Below are 17,950 nucleotides of genomic sequence, written 5' to 3' on the forward strand. Positions count from 1 at the left end.
GACGGTTCACGGCGGCGGCCGAGGCGACTTGCTTCTTTCCACTTCCGTCTCCTTCGCCACCGACCTCCCCATTCGACATTGTTCCTTGCGAGCGGAGCACACGAGGCACATGCTCCGAAACACTAGTGGAAGCATCTCCTCCGTCGCGTCGAAGCAGACGCGACGTTCGACCGGATTTGCAGCCAGGTGTTCGGCGCAGAAACGCTCGGCGCCTTCCAAAAACATCGACTCGCCTCGTTTACAGACTCCCAAGCGGGGGCACAAGCCACCACCGAGATGAAGCCAGGGCGAGCTGCAGCAGAATAATGGCCATGGGGAAAAGTTGGCGCTCGTCCTCTCCCCAGCAACCCCTCGCTTCCGCACTCGCCGGGGAGGACGCCAAGAAGCCTCTTCTCTCCCCTTTCGAAAACGACACCAGGAAGAGTCACCCCGCAGAGTCCAAACTCCCACACCATTAACTCCACACGGTTGGCTTTTACCGGGCGTTTGATGCGTTTGTAGCCATCGGCGTGGCGAGAGATTCCCGCCTCCGCACCCGCGTCCCTCCACGAGGTGTTCGATGGAATGCGATGATGGGATTCGCCTGCGCCGCTAAGCGTAAGCAGTAGTAGTCTAAACGTAACACAGTGAACAACTCGTGACTCCACTGTGCCAAAAGAATCTTACAGAGATTTCTAATATCTCTTCTTCGATAATGTCTAAATACACCTAATAATCATACGAATGTAACATTGACACACGTAAAGTCTACGATATGACATCGGACAATACCGTCATCTACGAAATCGAAGGTATCGTCTTTCCGATATATTAAGCGGGACCGGTTTATAACTCGTAACGTAACGGTGGTCATCCATTATAAATACCGCTTACGCTTCGCCTCACACGCTAAGCAACTATTCTCTGCTTTGTTGGCTTTCCTTATCTCTCTCTCTCGTCTCCTCAGCTTCTCTCCTCGGTGCAATAGTCGTAGCTTGATCTCCTTCTTGTCGCGGCTTCGAGTTGAGCTACTGTGATGATGGGATCCACAGAGAGGAAAGAGCCTAAGGCTAGAGCGCGAGTGGAGGAGGTTCTCAGGGCCCTCAAGAAACAAGCTCCTCTCACAGCGGAACAGGTGCGGGGTTTGGACACATTTTGCTCTCTGTCTCTCTCTCTCTCTATCTATCTATCTATCTATTCTTCGTCCAAGTAGAGATAAGGATGGTGTGAGATGCTGTGTGGGAGTGTTGCTTTGTTTGGTTTCATGAATCATGAACAGTGTGAAGCTTGTTCGGTGTGGGTCGATGACAGGAGAGGTTCTGTAGCGACGCGTGCGTGGATCGGTTCCTGCGAGGTAAGGGAGATAGCGTGAAGAAGGCGGCCAAGCATCTTAGGACCGTCCTCTCGTGGAGGGAGAGCATCGGAACAGGTAGGATCTCGTTGATCTCTCGATGCCGCAATGTTGTTCATCTGCCTAACTAGCTACTGTTGTCCTCTCTGAAACCCCAAAACCCCACAGAGCTTTTGCTAGCGGACGAGTTCTCTGCGGAGCTGGGCGACGGTATGGCGTATGTGGCAGGTCACGACGACGAGGCCAGACCAGTCTTGGTACAGTCTCCCCCCCCACCACCACCATCTACCTACTCTTCTTCTGCTGACCAACGTACCATCGCTGCAGGTCTTCCGCATCAAGCAGGACGACCTCAAACTTCGTTCTCACAAGTCGTAATGATCGGCTCCCCTTCCTTGTTGCACAATTTTGTCGTCGTCGTCGTTTTCTTACATCTTGTGCTTGCAGATTTGTCCGCTTGTTGGTGTTCACTCTGGAAGTGGCCATCTCAACCATGGCCAGATTCGTAGATCAGTTGGTGCTTCTCTTCGATGCCAGTAAGCTAATAAACAGTGCAACTTTGACTGCTCCCTTCTCCGTGATAAGTTAGTCAACACTGCGCTCCTTCGCTGCACGTAATTCTAAAAGCTTTTTGCAGCAAACATGATTCATAGCCTTTTTGAATCTCTCGTCTGTTCTAATAAAGGTACAAACAAAACATGTCTAAGCCAGAGGACGATGACAAGATTCAAACTAAATCTTTGTTTATGCAAGTGCAAACAAAGCATTGGGTGAGTGTGGTCTCAGTGTTTTTAGTCAGTGGCTACTGTCCACTGTTGCAGACCACAACAGAGCCCGGTCTCCCAAGCCTCACCGTAGTCGCATGTCCATTGCAGCAGAGATTCCCTACGTCTCTGAGGTCCCCCACCTTTCTTCCTCCTCTCTCACCCAGTCTCAAACTCAGAGTTGCAGTATGCTTGCGTCGTTTGAATCCCCTGTTTCCCGCTTCGATGTTTCAAATTGAGTAAAAGGACTTTGTCGGAGACATGGAAGAAGAAGGAACTGAGAGATCGATTTGTTCTGTTCTGAGAACTGCTGGTTGCTCAGCTACAGTGTGTTCTTGTTTGTTGCAGGCTTTTTTAGGTCCCCGAAGGCTTTCCTCAACTTGTTCGCGGGTACGCTGAAGATTATCTCGGACTACTACCCGGGGCGGCTCCACAAGGCTTTCGTGATCGATCCCCCCTCCCTCTTTTCGTGTCTTTGGAAGGTGTGTGTGGTGTTGTTGGATGATTACGAGTCGATTGATGTTGTTTTGGGTGCATTGTGATGGCGGTGGGCCGTGCAGGGCGTCCGGCCGTTCATCGACCTGTCGGCGGTGACGGCGGTGGTGTCGTCGCTGGACTTCGAGGACTCGCTCGAGGACGCCGCCTTGGCGTCGCACCCGAGGACGACCTCCCTCCGCTTCCACCCGTCCGCCGCCGCCGCAGCCGCCAAAGTCGGCGGCTCCACGTCGTCACGGTTCTCCGTCACCGTCTCCCACCTCAACTCGCTCAAGCCGTGGTACCTGAGCACGACCACCACCAGCAGCGTCGTGGTGCCCACCGCCAGTCCCTCCCTCATCGGCGCCTCCCCGCTCAGCGCCCGGTCTTTCTCCTTTGCCTCCCCAGCCGCGCGGTCCACGCCCCGCGTCGGCATCAGCGCCGGTGCGGCCATCACCCGGAGCATACCATCCACTCCATCGTCGGCCGCGCCAACCAGACCACCGCCGCAGCAGCAGCATCCGAGGACGCCGATGCCGTCCTTCCTGCAGTCCCCTGCGACGCTCTTCTCGTTCAAGAAGGAGAGGCAGCTCAGCCGAGTGGAGAGGGAGAGGGAGTCGTTCCTGCCGTTCCTGAGGTTCTACCGGCGGCCGTACGACGAGACAGCGTACCGTGCCAAGATGCGGCCGCCCCACGGCGGCCTCGTCTCCATCGTCTCCCTCCACGATCAACCCAACAAAAGGCGCAACAAGATCCAATCTTTTCCCGTTCCCAGCTCGCAACACCGGCATTAACACTCCTAAACCGGATCAAAATAAGCAACTCTATGATATCAAGAATAAAAATCGGTTTCCCATGCACTTGCATGACTCATTCAGACCGCAAGAATGCCGGGTAGTGTTGGCTGTGTGCCAAAACGGCGTGCCTCGGAGGGCTTCCGAAGGACGAGGTCGGTGTGCTTCGTGCGGTGGCGCGAAAGACGGCAATGCCGTGGTCGCCACGGTGGTCAGTGATTCCACACCGCATCTCAGTGGCTGTTCGACAACAACGGCATCAAGTTCAAACCATGTCTTCATCTCGCCTCGGTTTCAGGCAGGAGGAGGCTACCGATGCCAAGAAATGGGAATGTGTGTCGCTGTCTATTGTGGTTGTCCTTGGATCTTTGAGTTGTCCGTCAGTCTTCCATGTTTGGAAGTCAAAAAGAAGGTCGGAAGTCAGGGGAGTCACAGTGCGTGGAAGAAGATTGTAGCGACAGCTATTCTTGGCTTTCTCCCTCGTCGCCTACTTCTCGAGGTATTCTACTGTAAGGCTGACACCGGCATCCAAAAGAAGGGGGACCTATTTTTCGTTTCAGCTCTCGTATGTGTACCGTCATATGTCACGAAAATTACTACGGGACAATCCTGATCTACTAACTGTGCACACATCTTAATCGTCTGATGTCAATCAAAGATATATAAGCCACATTACGTATCAGCCAATTGGAATTGGAATGTACACATTAACATTGTTGATTGTATCTAATTCGTCCGGTCGATCCTGGCCTGGCTCAGAACTTGCCCGGTCCAATTTGAGTTGACTGAACCAGTTAAGCCTTTGATTCGTTATGAGCCGCGACTGGGTTCAAGCAAATCAAACCCGGCCCAATAGCGTTAAGACTACAACTGTTCCTATAACCCGCCCAACGACTCCGCTCACGTCGCTCAGCCTCTCTTCCCCTCATTTAGGCGTATCTTCGTCGACCGTCGGCGATCCGAGTTTCTCGATGGGTTCTTTGCTGGATCGGTGAATGTTTCGGGCTTCTTCTGCCAAGAATCTCTCGTTCGAGGATCGGTTTCTTCCTTTCTGCCCTCTTTCTCTTGTTCTCTTCGATCCCTTCCCACGCTTGATGAGTTCTTGAGCGTGCTTTTCTTCTCTGACGATTCCCCCCTCTCGGTCCGATGAGTTATCGAGTTTTCCTTCTTGGTTCTTTGCTGGAGACGGATTGGTTCTCGATCGGCTCTCGAACGGGTTTTGTTCGTCGAGGAAGTTACTCTCGTCGCTTTTTTGGATGTGGCAAGGGTTCTTGATGAGTTCTTGAGCATTATCTTTAATGTTCCTCTTGGCTCTTCGACGGGCACGAATCGGTTTCTCTACGAGGTCTCGGTGAGCTCTAATCTGTTCCTCGAGGTGAGGATTCTTCGGTCCGCCCACTTTCATTCTTGGGTTCTTGAGTGTTCTTGAGAGTGCTCTTCTTCCCCGAGGATTTCCCATCTTCGTTCGGTGAGTTCTTGACGGTTTTCTTTCTGGTTCCTTGTATGGATGTGACGAGTTTTCTTAGCGAGTTCGAATCCTCCTCCTCCATATTTCATTACTTCATTACTTTCGAGTTTTTGAAATTCGAATCCTCCTCCTCCATACTTCATTACTTTCAAGAATATAGTGAAATGGGATATAAAACGCTCGCTCACGTTCATCTTTTATTAGTTCTCTCAATTGTATATATCCGGCACAACTCTGACCTTTCCAACATCCCCTGAACCACTCGTAAAATGAGAGAGAATAAGCAAAATTGTGGGGTTGAAGAAGATTACCCAAGTGATTGCAATCAACCGATGATGAATTCTTGCCGAGAAAGAAAGATACAACCAACTGAAGCCAAAATCACATACCACCTTGAAATTAGTTTAATGTAAAAAATGCTTCTTCAGTAAACAACACACTTAGCTGATCAGCATAGTCCAGTAGTCATTAATTTATTAGACTAGAAGAAAGCAGTTAACATAACAGAGTAAGAGGAAGAAAAGACAAGATACAAATATGTAGGATTGCAACACAAGACAGCATTCTAGTCCAAAACTCACCAAACATTCATCACAACTTTTGAATTCTCGTTTCTTGCCCCCACTAAAACAACTCAAAAAACAGTTACTAGGTCTATAAAATTCAAAATTACCCATACTGTTATTCAGAACTTTGCTAATGAAGCTTCAAAACCTTGAAACTCTTCAAAAACCAAAGTTACCTATACCTACACAAATGTACCTCACTTTGAGCAAATCAACTTATCACAAGTCATTAAGAGTAATTAAACTTACCTTAAAGGACATCCGTCAATGAACAATGGAAAAAGAAAAACAATGTTGTAGCTTTTCGGAAATTGAATACATTACTATTGTAACTGGGAATGTCCACCAAAAAATTTATGTAGCAACAAGTGTTACTTCAGAGATATCACATTGGAAATTAAAGGTGCTGTCATGTCATAAATGCACTTACCAAATGTATGTCAGCAGTTATGCCAATAAGAAAACAAAAGGAAAGGAAAATACTGAAAAAAAGATGAACATAAATGTGCTAAAAGAAGACATAAAAGAAGAAACATGATAAAATATGAAATATCCCCCTTACAAAGTATTATTACTCTTAACATGTTAACTACATAAAAACCATATGTGACATTCAAATTATGTTCAATTTGAAATGTCTCCTTTAAAACATCTTTTCTGGTCAATTCATACCAAAGGTACCCTTTTGAACTTGTTTTGTTAGTCAAACATAACTGGTGCCAATAAACAACCATCACTTATAGCAAACACTTTGAACAGAATATATATTTCTTTAATCAATGTGCAATAGTTATTCATACATAAATTGATTCTATCACCAGATATGTCAAAAATCTTAGTCAAAGACTAATAAAGTAGAAATGGCACCACTTGTTGCCACCTCAAAACCACTTCAGACATAATAAGATAATGCAAATATGGAAGAATAGACCGGTATCACTGCAAAGGGTTATACCATCAACCAGTATCATATCAACACAAGGATCTGCCACAACCAAAATTATTTTATTTCACTCAATCCAAACATAAGCAAGTAACTTGCAGCATTAGTAGCATAAAATTAAATATTAAGCAGGATTAGATATTAGGTAGAGAACAATTGATGAATAATGTTTTATGCTAACATATTTGATAATATTTAGGCAACAAGTGGTGAAAGCATACCAACACCATGATTGTTCATTTATGATAGAACAAGACTGAAGAAACAATGAAAAGAAGATTCCAACAATTAAGGTCAAGTAAGCAAATGGGAAATTACTTGCCTGAGGTTATCCTAGAATCTAACGTCTATATATATTAGTTAACTTTAATAAATTAATCTACATATTTTCAGTGTAATTTTTTTCATCTATATCTTAGATTCATATTCTTTAAATAATTCTTTAAATAAAATAGACAACAGGAAACATGATAGGTCAAGGAATATTTTATTATGGTATCCTTTTCATAAAATTTTAGATTATAATTTTTTTGTTATTACATTGTTTACATTTTTCTTATTTTTCATGTTATTATCTCCAGCAAACCAATCAATCTCGTTAATCCAATCTCAAGATTTTGTTAATATCAATCATATCATCCTTAAAATATCTCAGTCTCAATACTGATTATGCAACTAAGATTGGTATCAAGTGCATGGGGATCTACTATGAAGAACCAAAATTCAGCAGTAAAAAAAAAAGAAAAAAAGAATAGTGACTGGAAGTATGCAGACAAATCTTTGACGGCAAAACAAAAGAACTCACTACTCAAAGGAGAACTTGCCTTTATATCTGTTATAAAGCTCTTCAAGATGCCTAGAATCAACAACTGTCTAGTATGTGGTTGGCCATAAAACATATGAAAAGCCTCCTCTAAATGCCAATTGCTCACTTTCAATGCCTTAAGAGCAACTCTTTCACTGTGAAAATAACAGAATCATGCTTATAAAACATCGCAACATGCATAAACATTAAAGAATAGCACATCATGGAATGTAAAACTATAAATTCTCAGAAAAGAAATGCTGATTTTGTTCAAATAATTATACCAGCATTTTTTAATTACTTTCTAAGAACTTAAAAGTAAAGTAGCCATCTAAGGCAAAATACTCAGATTAGAAGCAGCATGAGGTCCGCCATACAAGAGAAATGCGCACTCAAGATAGCACTGAGATAAGAAGTGTGATTTGAGGTGGTATCTAATGGTTGTTCTTTGTATCTCAGACACTAAAACTTGGAAACACATCATTTCATCAAAGTTAATGCTCCTACGAATATAGAGATACATGAAAAGTATATCAAACTTCAAATTGATAGCCTTTCTCATTAAAGAACAAAGAAACAGGTTGGGATTTTTATGACAAGAAGAGAACATGGATCAACTACATATTAATTTAATGACTAGTTGCTTTTCGATCACAACCAATAGGTATTTAAGTCAACAAGGCAACAAAAAGATCATCCGAATTCTGAACTAGTATGACCAGTTGACTACTAGTACTGTCAATACTAGAACAATAACAAACCGTAATGTCTGAACAAGTCGGAGAGGACTACATTGATCAAATTTTGCCATTGAACTCCCATAGTTACCAAAATTGAAGTCTCATAATTGTTAAAATTTCTCAATCCAGAATAGGTTCAGCCATTTTATTAATTTGGTCCATTTCAATCTCAGAAGTTATGTTCTTTCTTAAAATCCTGAATCAACCAAAAATTCTCGAAAGATCGGTTAGAACTCATTCAAATCATCTGACTTTCAGTCAAATCAATCAACTAATTTCAGCTAATTCTGGTATATTTAGCATAAAAAACTAGTCAAGTCATGGCTATTACTGGATTTAAAAGGGAGAAAATAAAAAATAAGAGACTGAGAGAATATGAGAAAGAGAAAGAGGGAGAATTTATGATGGGAAAATGTGGTCTTCAACTCTACCTTAGGCTGCACTATAGAAGGATGCAGACTAGATAAAGCTATATCCTGCCTTATGACTTGAAGTCGTACATTATAAGTAATAATTTGTTAAGTTGTATATCTATTGGTATACAACATATAATTAGCTAAAGGCATAGCTTATAATTTTATGTAACATACAATGACGGATTTATAAATTTCTTAATTTTAATTTTAAAATTATAATTCTATTCTTTTTTTATGTATATTGTTTCTCGGCTGCTTCCGATCCGATCAGTTTACTCCAGTAGGCTTTCCACGAGAGAAGAAAAAAGAAAGAGCGCCGAGGTAAAAATGGAATAACATTACCAAAAGAAAGCTGAACATAAATCAATAATAGGGAAATCAAAGACCAGACTGCACAGTAAAGTAACAAGTATACCTCGTTCCATTAATTGCCATAAACTGCTGCACTTTGTCTCGATTTCTTCTTACCAATTTATGCTGTTGTCAAGTCTCAGAATAAACAAAAGTTCACTTGTGGATAAACGAGAACTAATCAAAATCTGAAGACCGCTAAGGAGTCAGTTGCAAACTCGCAACCAAAGAAATCCATTGGCACAGAGGTGATAAAGGACCTCAACCTCAAGAAACGAATTCCGATTTCCAATTAAACGCCAAGAATCTAGGAAAGAAGCAAAACGATTCCCACCAAGAATACATCCTTCGCTGAACACATGATATGACCCTCGATTAATTTCCAAGAACCAAAATACGGCGTCAAGAAACAAAAAAGATCGAGGAAGAAATATTCTTGGTCGGTATAACATATCGTTGTTTGAATAGATTACTGCTTCAAGAAACAAAAAGCGAATCGGGTAGAAAAACCACTCCCGAACTCCAAGAAAAAGCGAAAAGAACGAACAAGTAATCGGGAGACATGACGAAGAATTAGACACCACCACAAAGACGGAAGAGAAGAAATAATAACTGACCATTTTGAGATCCCCGACGCAACCCCAACCTCTTCTTCTCCTCTCCTTATCTCGATCGATGGAAGGACGGGCTTCGAAGAGAGCAAAATTAGGGCGTTGGGTGCCTTGTTTCTTCTCTCTCGCCTTCTCTTCCCCGTTTCGCACTCCCCTTCTCCGCGGCCACAGACCGCTGCTTTATTGACATATAACTAAGAGCTTCCACCGTAAAGACTTAAATAGCCTTACCAATTTACATTAGTTACGGCTAAGGGATAATGGGTTTTTTTCCTAACGTTTGTTGTAAAGAAGAGGCGATGCGCCGGCTCATCTATTCTCATAATTAATAATTTTTAATTTCCTCCGTATTAAAATATCTAATGATACTTTGTTTAAATAGAAAATATTTTTTTATTGGTAATAACCACCTTTTATTTATTTTAATAATAATAATAATATTATTATTAAAAGTAAATTATGAAATTTGAATCCAATATATTACGATAGGATATTAAGATCTTTAGCAGTTAGGCTAGTCATCACTATGATGTTTTTTTTTTTGCTATACATATCAACAATATTATTATTAAATCAAATTTTGGTGATTTATCATATTGGGCTAAACTATACTAATTGACAACAATTTATAAGAGAATGAAATGCTAAGAAATCAAGCTCCAAGTCATACATAATATGGCCTTCAAGTCCACTAATCTACATTTAAAATGTACAATTAGTCCCAAGTCATAATATAGGTTTGTAGAGTTGACTCATGAACTTTCAATATAACCAGCAAATTAGAATATGTTAAGACTTGGCCATCCAAGATTTCAGAGTAGTATAAGACTGACCCAAACAATTTGAGTCACACTGATGAGGTACAGAAACATCAGATTAATAATATGTGGTAAGATCTGAGAGATTGATGGCGTGAAATACGGATCGCACGCCCAAAGTCAATTGAATTAAGAGAGGCGTCGCTTAAGCTGTCACAGAAGACTGGATAAAAGAATGACCGACACAGGTGGAGTCTCACATTGTATGCAATAAAGTAGAGGAATACTATAAGATACATGCTTGAATTCTACTTCATATCGATAGAGGAGTTGCGTGTTCAAATGATCATTAAAAGTTGCTGCTCGAGCTGTCTCGGAATGCTGTCAGATTAAATAGAGGTTTCAGCTGCCTGGTGCATATCATCATCTTCTTCAAGGGAGGAAGAAGAGAGAGCTTAACTGGGGACCGCCATGGATTCAGCATCAGTTATCATCATTGGAGCAGGGATGTCAGGTAGAGTTCTTGGCATGAACACTGCAATCTGCGTGAACTTGGCGACTTGATCTTCCTTCCTCAGGGATCTCGGCGGCGAAGACGCTTTCCGATGCGGGCGTAAAGGAGATACTGATCCTGGAGGCCACAAACCGCATCGGTGGCCGCATCAGGAACACCTACTTCGCAGATCTTAGTGTGGAGACGGGAGCAAACTGGATTGAAGGAGTGCATGGTGAAAAGCAGAACCCCGTATGGGAGATGGCACAGCAGCTTGGCCTCAGGACTTTCAGATCGGACTACAGTAATCTCTCCTCCAACACCTACAAGCAAGAGTAGATCCCTGAGACATACATGACCTTCTCCTTTCTCTTCTCCTTCATCGTGTAGACTTACTTGACTGTGTGATCGTTTCAACTCAGTGGTGGGCGTTACGAGAAAGCAGCAGTTGAGGCGGCCATAGACGAGTCGGAGAAGATTCACAGCTTGGGAGAGGAGTACTCCAAAACTTTGCCCCCTAGCGGTCGGAATGATATCTCCATCTCCACGTTTCAAAGGCTCGAAAACAAGTTAAGCTCATTTCATTCTTCTTCTTCTTCTTCTTCCAACATGAAGCGGACAAAAGTGACTATGGATATATAAGGTTTCGATCGACAGGATTCCTTCCACTCCCTTGGAAATGATCGTGGACTACTACTCTTACGACTACGAGTTCGCAGAACCTCCGAGAGTGACGAGTCTGCAAAACACTGTTCCATTGCCTACGTTTGATGACTTTGGGGACAACGTGTACTTTGTGGCGGATGAGCGAGGCTACGAGAGCTTGGTGTACAACTTGGCCTCCATGTTCCTCGAGACCAATAGCCATGGGGTCATTGTAGATCCGCGTCTCCAGCTTGGAAAGGTGAACTCCGATGGCCAGACTACGTACTTGAATCCTATGATTCATCTTGCCATGCTGAGCAATCTAACGTCTCCCGTCCCAGGTGGCGACGGAGATCCAGTACTCGGGTGATGGTGCCACTGTGAGCACGGATGACAGATCAAGTTACAGAGCAGATTTTGTGCTCGTCTCGGTCAGCATTGGCGTTCTTCAATCAGATCTCATCAAATTTAACCCAGTTTTACCTGTAAGCATGCGTTAGAATTCGCTCGTTCGATTGCCATCACGAGGCTAAATGCTGTGCGTCTGAATGGAGTAGAAATGGAAGATCCTGGCGCTGTACGAGTTCGACATGGCAGTATACACCAAGATATTCCTCAAGTTCCCTTTCAAGTTTTGGCCTGATGGAGATGACACAGAGTTCTTCCTGTACGCCAGCAAGAGGAGAGGATACTACCCACTGTGGCAGGTACGGCACCTTCCTTCCGATACAAATCGAACTCTGGATTCTGGTGAGGAACACCAATTGCCATGATGCACCGCAGCATTTTGAGAAGCAGTACCCAGGAGCCAACATCCTGATGGTCACCGTCACCGACGAGGAGTCCAGAAGAATAGAGCAGCAGGATGAGTCCACCACCAAGAAAGAAGCCATGGAAGTGCTGCGCAGCATGTTCGGCAAAGACATTCCTGAGGCCACAGACATCCTCGTCCCCAGGTGGTGGTCCAACAAGTTCTTCCGGGGCAGCTTCTCCAATTGGCCGCTGGGAGTCAACCGGCATGAGTTCGACTCCATCAAGGTAATGCGTGCAGCTTGACAACACCCACCACGCGATCATGAGCTGACTCTTGTTCCTGGTGAAGGCACCCATCAAAAGGCTTTATTTCACCGGTGAGCACACAAGTGAGCACTACAATGGCTACGTCCATGGAGCGTACCTCGCAGGTTTACATCACCTTCATGATCAGTCTCATCACCATTCCTAGAGAAGATCAAGCACTAGGTTTTCTCCTGTTACAGATCTATCCTGTTCTTTTCAGGGATTGATTCAGCAAACATGATCGTCCAACATATCAGAGATGGATATTTCGAGGTCGAAATCAAGCCAAAGGATTCGTATTAAGGTATACATACACAGGCCAAACTGCTCTATCTCTGAAACCATAGCCATGTCTCATACAAGCACAATCTCTGCTGTAGCTGATTTGTGCTGAAGTCATGCAGAGATGGAGTACAAAGAAGATGATCATGATCATGGCTACTTGTACGAGGATCAGCAGTTCTGGATCACTCGAATGCCTCATCCTCCAAGATAAAATGATGATGCATTTGCATTGTTGTATTACTCATTTGCATTTGTGGAATAATGATATGTGAACTCTTTTTGTGGGGAATTAGACATTTCCCCTTCCTTATTCTGCCAATTTAATTTAGTGGCTGTCAGTGTTGAGTTTGTGCCATCCTATATTAGGTTTCTGCTACTGTTCCATAACTTGACATATCTCCTTCCTATACCTAATATTATGCTTGTTTGTCATTTCATGGAACATCAAAACATTTCAGGAACTCTGTTTACTAGTAAGAAAAAACTCCTACATTTTCTTATTGCATTTTTCCTTCTTTTCTTGTCCTCAAATGGAGGGAAAGTATCCACTGTTCTACTTTGGATTGGCTTGATGCATTTAGAGGGATACATGTCAACTATTTTATTTTAGCTACCTTGCAAACATAGCTCTCATGCATGTGAACAAGGGCCTACAGATGTTGATGCAGTAAAGAGCTTATCATGAGCACATTTCCTACTATAATTACTTTCTTGACGCACCATCCTCTTTGTTTGAAACACTTTACTTTGATGCATGGTATTCTTTGAATTTGGAGAATTGATTCTCCAAATTCAAATTCCTATCTGCTCATTGTCAATCCATCATCCTAGGGAAGGAACTCCACCTACTTCAAACATCTTTATGGATAGCCCTGGTTGTAAGGCTGATGGACCTCAAGGAGCACCTGAGGCTACACTTCCAAGCTACTTCAAAGAAGAAGCAAGAAGAAAGGGTATGGATGTGAAGGTAGTAGTAGCAGTAGCAGTAGTAGTATCACAAGCAAAGAGGATAGGGATGTGAAGGTAATAGTAGCAGCAGCATCCAAAAGAGAAAAGGCATGACAAGAGAACAGCAGCATCAGGTATTTATTATTAGATCAGCAGCATGCCATTCCCATCCAAATGACTCCAGGACAAAGTAGAATGTTGGGAGACATGTTTATATATGATCTAAGAGAGGTCAAACTACACAAGATGCATGCCTTATCCCAATGAAGAATTCATCAGGCCTCAGACCTGTTGTCTTCCTAATCCAACATTCTTACTACAATGCCTACTGGAGGCATCTTGTAGAAAGAACAGTATAAACTTCAAGTGGATGCATGAGCACTGCTTTGATGTTAATCACCTAAGAAGAGCACCAACAAGTGGTTTAATTTTCTTGCAAAACCACATGGGGAGAGAAGAAACATAATCCAATCTGTGCAAGGGATAGAAGACAAACCAGTCAGTCACATAATCTTATTCTTCTTAAAACTCCACTCCAAATGCTACCTTCCACACTTCCTTGGTCTACTCTCCCACACCTATCTCCCTTTACAGTGGCTTTGGCCCTGCTCCCATCCACCAAACAACCCCTGAGAGAGCCTCCAAAAACTTTCCTCCTTGGATTTTTCAGCTCCCCTGTAGATTCTTCTCTTTCTTTTACAACATCCAGGATCAATCACACTCACCGATTTACGTGAAATTAAGTGCAAGAAGGTAGATCTCGTCCCCTATAAATAGCCCCACAAAGTTTCCTACCAGCCTCAGCTCCCTCGCCTACACGCCTGCTTCCTGTCGGAGTTCCAAGCTCAGACTGCTCCCATGGGGAGGCATACCAACGACCCCACCGTCCTCAACTCCTCCATCGCGCTTCTGCAAGAGAGGTTCAAGCAGCTGCAGAGGGTGAGGGAGATGAGAGAGGAGAGACAACTCCAGGGGACAGCGGTCAGGAGCCAAAGCTGTGATCGTGAGCCTCCCAGGTGGCTGTTCCCCGGCGCTGCACCCGGCCACCACCACCGTCGCCATGGCGAGGAACACGTGGAGGTCCAACCACTCGACTCCTCCACCTCCGCGGGCTTGCTGCCCCACGGAAGCATCGCTGCCCAAAGCTCTGTCATGAGCAATGAGGCCGACGTCGACACCTCCCTTCACCTGTAATAACATCAGTTTCCTCTTTACCGAGGGGTTGTATGTCACTGTTCTCTTTCACTCTTGTGCTGCAAGAAGAATTCCGAGTATTCGGGGTGCAATGTAATCAACCAACCGCTATGGTTAGATCCATAGCTCTTCTTTCTCTCTAGCAGAAAAGAAAGGTTCATATGAAATAGATGGCTTTTGGCTTCAGTATACCCACAGCTTTAAGCTCATAATGAACCAGAAGTTGTAGGGTTTACAACACACAATCGAAAGGAGGAACTCGGCACGAGTCACAAGCAGAACCCGAAGAACGGCGGATGCCAAAAGCTGTGAAGAGAGGAGCTGTGACCTACACAAGAAAATTTGGCAGTGCATGTGGATGGAAGAAGTCGAGCAAGTGAGTGTGGTGGCACCATGGACAGAAGAGATGGAATTTCTGTCGGCTAAACTAGAAGACGACAAGCATGAGAAAGACCTGTCAGCAAATCAATCATGCATGATATGTACTGCTTCACTGTCTTCTTACCGCCGTGCCTCAAAAATAGCACCTGGAACAAAGACTAGGGGTTTTGTAGCAGTCCGGTAAAAGCTACAGGAAACAACACTCACAGGCCATGTAAAAGCTGCAATCTCATGCTCCTACTGTTCCTAATAAGTTAATTGTTATTCGCAACTAAGAAGAATCGACGATCAATAGCTAAACAGGAAGAAGACACTGGTGATGACCATGCGAACCAGGAGGCATGTGAAGAAACAATGCATGAGAGGAGAAAAGGGACAGATTGAGCTCAAGAATGCGGTGGTGGTTTCAGTTGAGATGATAAAAGGCAAAAGCAGGCTATGGTCTGCTCCAGGAGGTGAGGGGTGTGTGGTGAGCATGGTAAGAGAGAGACAGAGTGCTCTTCAACATTCATGGAAGCATTTGTGAAGCAATTCCCTAATTGTTAAGCTAAAAAGGAGGAACGTTTACTTTACAGGGGAACAGAAAGCCAATCAACCACCCAAGCTGAGGAGGGGGCACTGTGAGTGCCCTGTTTGCCTGCCTCTGCATGGTGATCCTGTCCTCCATGTCTGCCTTCAACCTCTTCCACTTGTGTGAGAGAAACCGGAAGCCAAGTAACGGCGGTGGAAGATGGTGGATGAGCTGCAGCCCACCATCCTGTTGCCACCGGAGAGCAGAAGCCATTGTAGCCTTCAGCTTTTGGCTGGTCACAAGGTCTGCAAAATGCTCATCACATGCAGTAGAAGATGGTGATGCGAGGGATGGGATTAAAACGGGAAGCAATTAACACTACAATCAGTAGAATGACACAGTCCTATATTTTTTTTCTTTTCCTTCCATTAAATACATTTTGACTGCTTTTTCATTTTTTGAGTAAATGCTATGTTTACCAAAGGACAAAAGTATATATATATATATATATATATATATATATAGGGTGATTTTCTTAGAAAATATTCATTTTTTTTACTTTTAGTTTTTCTCCAACAATATCTTTAATTAAAAAATATTTAAATTATCTCTCAAAATTTTTGGTCTGTTATAGTGTTTTTGATTTATTATAGTATTTTGCTCACTACAATAAAAATACTATGAAGTCTATTTAAAAATACTGTAAATAAATTAAATGAAATTAAGGTATGCTATGAATCATTTTGATATATCATATTATGATTTCAAATATATATTTATAATAATTTAGGGATAACATCATCCAAATATAAATAAAAATGTTTTATTATAATATTTTAATCACAACAATAAAACATCGTAAAACTTACTCGAAAACATTATAGATAATTAAAATAGACTCGGAGCTTTCAAAGTAGATACAAGTCTAAAACTATGATATTGTAATAACCTATGAGCAAGAAAGAAGCATAATATGGTGTTACTTATAATGTTCTTCAATAATATTTATAATAATTTTTATACCTTAATAAAAATAATTACAAACCTAAAACTACAACATCATAATAATCTATAAGCAATAACAAACATAATATGATGTTACTTACAATATTTTTTAAATACATTTATAGTATTTTTAATACCTCAATAAAAACACTATAAACGTTATTAAAAAATACTATAAGCAAGCCACATAAAAATATTATAATAATTTAAAATTAATTTAAAAAATATAAAAAAATTTGGTGAATTTTTTAAGAGATATTTTAATTACTTTTAAAATTAATAACCCCAAAATATGAGTATTTTTTAAAAAATCATTCATATATATATATATATATATATATAATATGATTGTTGAATCTCGTATTTTGATGATGAAATTACTTGATATATGTTTATGATTTAATCTACGTCTTGAGTGACACAGGGTGCTTTGATCAGGATGAGACAATTAAAGCAGGAACATCATGTTGTGCCGGAGGAACATGTCAGAAGATTGGACGTCGGGCCGGTGGATCGGTCGACGTATCGACAGAAGGCTTCGGGTCGTGGACTCGGGCATCAGGCCAAGAAGAGCGGGTATTGTGCCAAGGATATCGGAGTTGCGGAGTCAACTGGCCGATTGGGCAATAGGCCGCTGGAGAGGACGATGCGCCGAAGAATCAAACGAAGCGTCGAGGGACCAATGACATGCCGGACAACTTGGTTAATTGCTTAGGATTAATTGTCTCGATCGAAGTTTTGTCATAAGTGTGCAGGATTAACTACGATGAAAGATAGACAAGCAGCAGGAGTTGCGCCGGAGTCAAGTTCATGATCACGTTGGGAGTTCGAGAGTTCGACGGAAGTTCGGACGGTCGTCGGAGGTTCTGCGAGAACAGATCCGAGAAGTCCAGAAGCTTGCCAAGCGAAGCTCGTCGGAACTTGCCAAGTGGATCGTCGCAAAGTCCAGGAGTTTGCCGGAAGTCCGCAGGAGCATCACCGAGGGTTCATCGGATGATCGATGGAAGTTCGCCGGAAACTCGCCGGAAGGAGCGATTGACGCACCGAAGCAAATCTGCAGAAGTTGTCTTAGATTTAATCGTAGTTAGCACGTTGATTAAGTTGGAAAATGGGAGGTGATCCCATTGGCTTAATCTTGGGGCAATTGGGCCCCTAAAAGACTGAAATTGGGCCGAATGGAATGAACCATTCGGACCTTGATTGCACCAGGAGGTGCAACCGCCCAGGCCAGGAGGTGGCACCGCCTGGGCTAGGCCTTCCAGCGAGACTGGGCGGTGCAACCTCCCCAGCAGAGAGGTGGCACCGCCTGAGCTCAGTCTTCGAGCTAGACTGGGCGGTGCAACCTCCCTGACAGAGAGGTGGCACCGCTTGAGCTCAGTCTTCGAGCAAGACTAGGCGGTGCAACCTCC

At 43.1% G+C, this 17,950-nt stretch overlaps 2 protein-coding genes and 1 long non-coding RNA gene across 7 annotated transcripts; 2 read left to right on the forward strand and 1 right to left on the reverse strand.

Moving 5' to 3' along the window:
• The first annotated feature begins 911 nt into the window (after positions 1-911).
• On the forward strand, positions 912-3,920 carry LOC103984273 (uncharacterized). 2 transcript variants are annotated; one of them, XM_009401739.3, is made up of 7 exons: positions 912-1,114; positions 1,291-1,408; positions 1,499-1,587; positions 1,658-1,704; positions 1,778-1,866; positions 2,443-2,576; positions 2,655-3,920. In XM_009401739.3, the coding sequence occupies exons 1-7, from the start codon at positions 1,016-1,018 to the stop codon at positions 3,360-3,362; spliced, it is 1,284 nt and encodes a 427-aa protein (XP_009400014.2). In that variant the 5' UTR covers positions 912-1,015; the 3' UTR covers positions 3,363-3,920. The 2 variants fall into 2 exon arrangements, with proteins under 2 accessions (XP_009400014.2, XP_064964378.1); XM_065108306.1 differs by having other exon boundaries at positions 1,658-1,701.
• Positions 3,921-5,275: 1,355 nt separating this feature from the next.
• LOC135612248 (uncharacterized) lies at positions 5,276-9,434 on the reverse strand. Of its 2 annotated transcripts, XR_010486847.1 has the most exons (4): positions 9,269-9,434; positions 8,716-8,777; positions 7,164-7,299; positions 5,276-6,381 (listed from the first exon to the last, which is right to left on the reverse strand). It is a non-coding gene; the product is annotated as an uncharacterized LOC135612248 (long non-coding RNA). The 2 variants fall into 2 exon arrangements; XR_010486846.1 differs by having other exon boundaries at positions 5,276-7,299.
• A 917-nt stretch (positions 9,435-10,351) lies between these two features.
• LOC103984275 (polyamine oxidase 1) lies at positions 10,352-14,833 on the forward strand. Of its 3 annotated transcripts, none has more exons than XM_009401741.3 (10): positions 10,352-10,534; positions 10,599-10,848; positions 10,936-11,082; positions 11,171-11,417; positions 11,500-11,643; positions 11,716-11,865; positions 11,942-12,196; positions 12,261-12,342; positions 12,438-12,521; positions 12,598-14,833. In XM_009401741.3, the coding sequence occupies exons 1-9, from the start codon at positions 10,492-10,494 to the stop codon at positions 12,518-12,520; spliced, it is 1,401 nt and encodes a 466-aa protein (XP_009400016.2). In that variant the 5' UTR covers positions 10,352-10,491; the 3' UTR covers position 12,521; positions 12,598-14,833. The 3 variants fall into 3 exon arrangements, with proteins under 3 accessions (XP_009400016.2, XP_018681497.2, XP_018681496.2); XM_018825952.2 differs by having other exon boundaries at positions 12,614-14,833; XM_018825951.2 differs by having other exon boundaries at positions 12,622-14,833.
• Positions 14,834-17,950: the final 3,117 nt, after the last annotated feature.

Source organism: Musa acuminata, chromosome BXJ2-5, assembly GCF_036884655.1.
Source record: "Musa acuminata AAA Group cultivar baxijiao chromosome BXJ2-5, Cavendish_Baxijiao_AAA, whole genome shotgun sequence".
Classification (NCBI taxonomy): domain Eukaryota; kingdom Viridiplantae; phylum Streptophyta; class Magnoliopsida; order Zingiberales; family Musaceae; genus Musa; species Musa acuminata.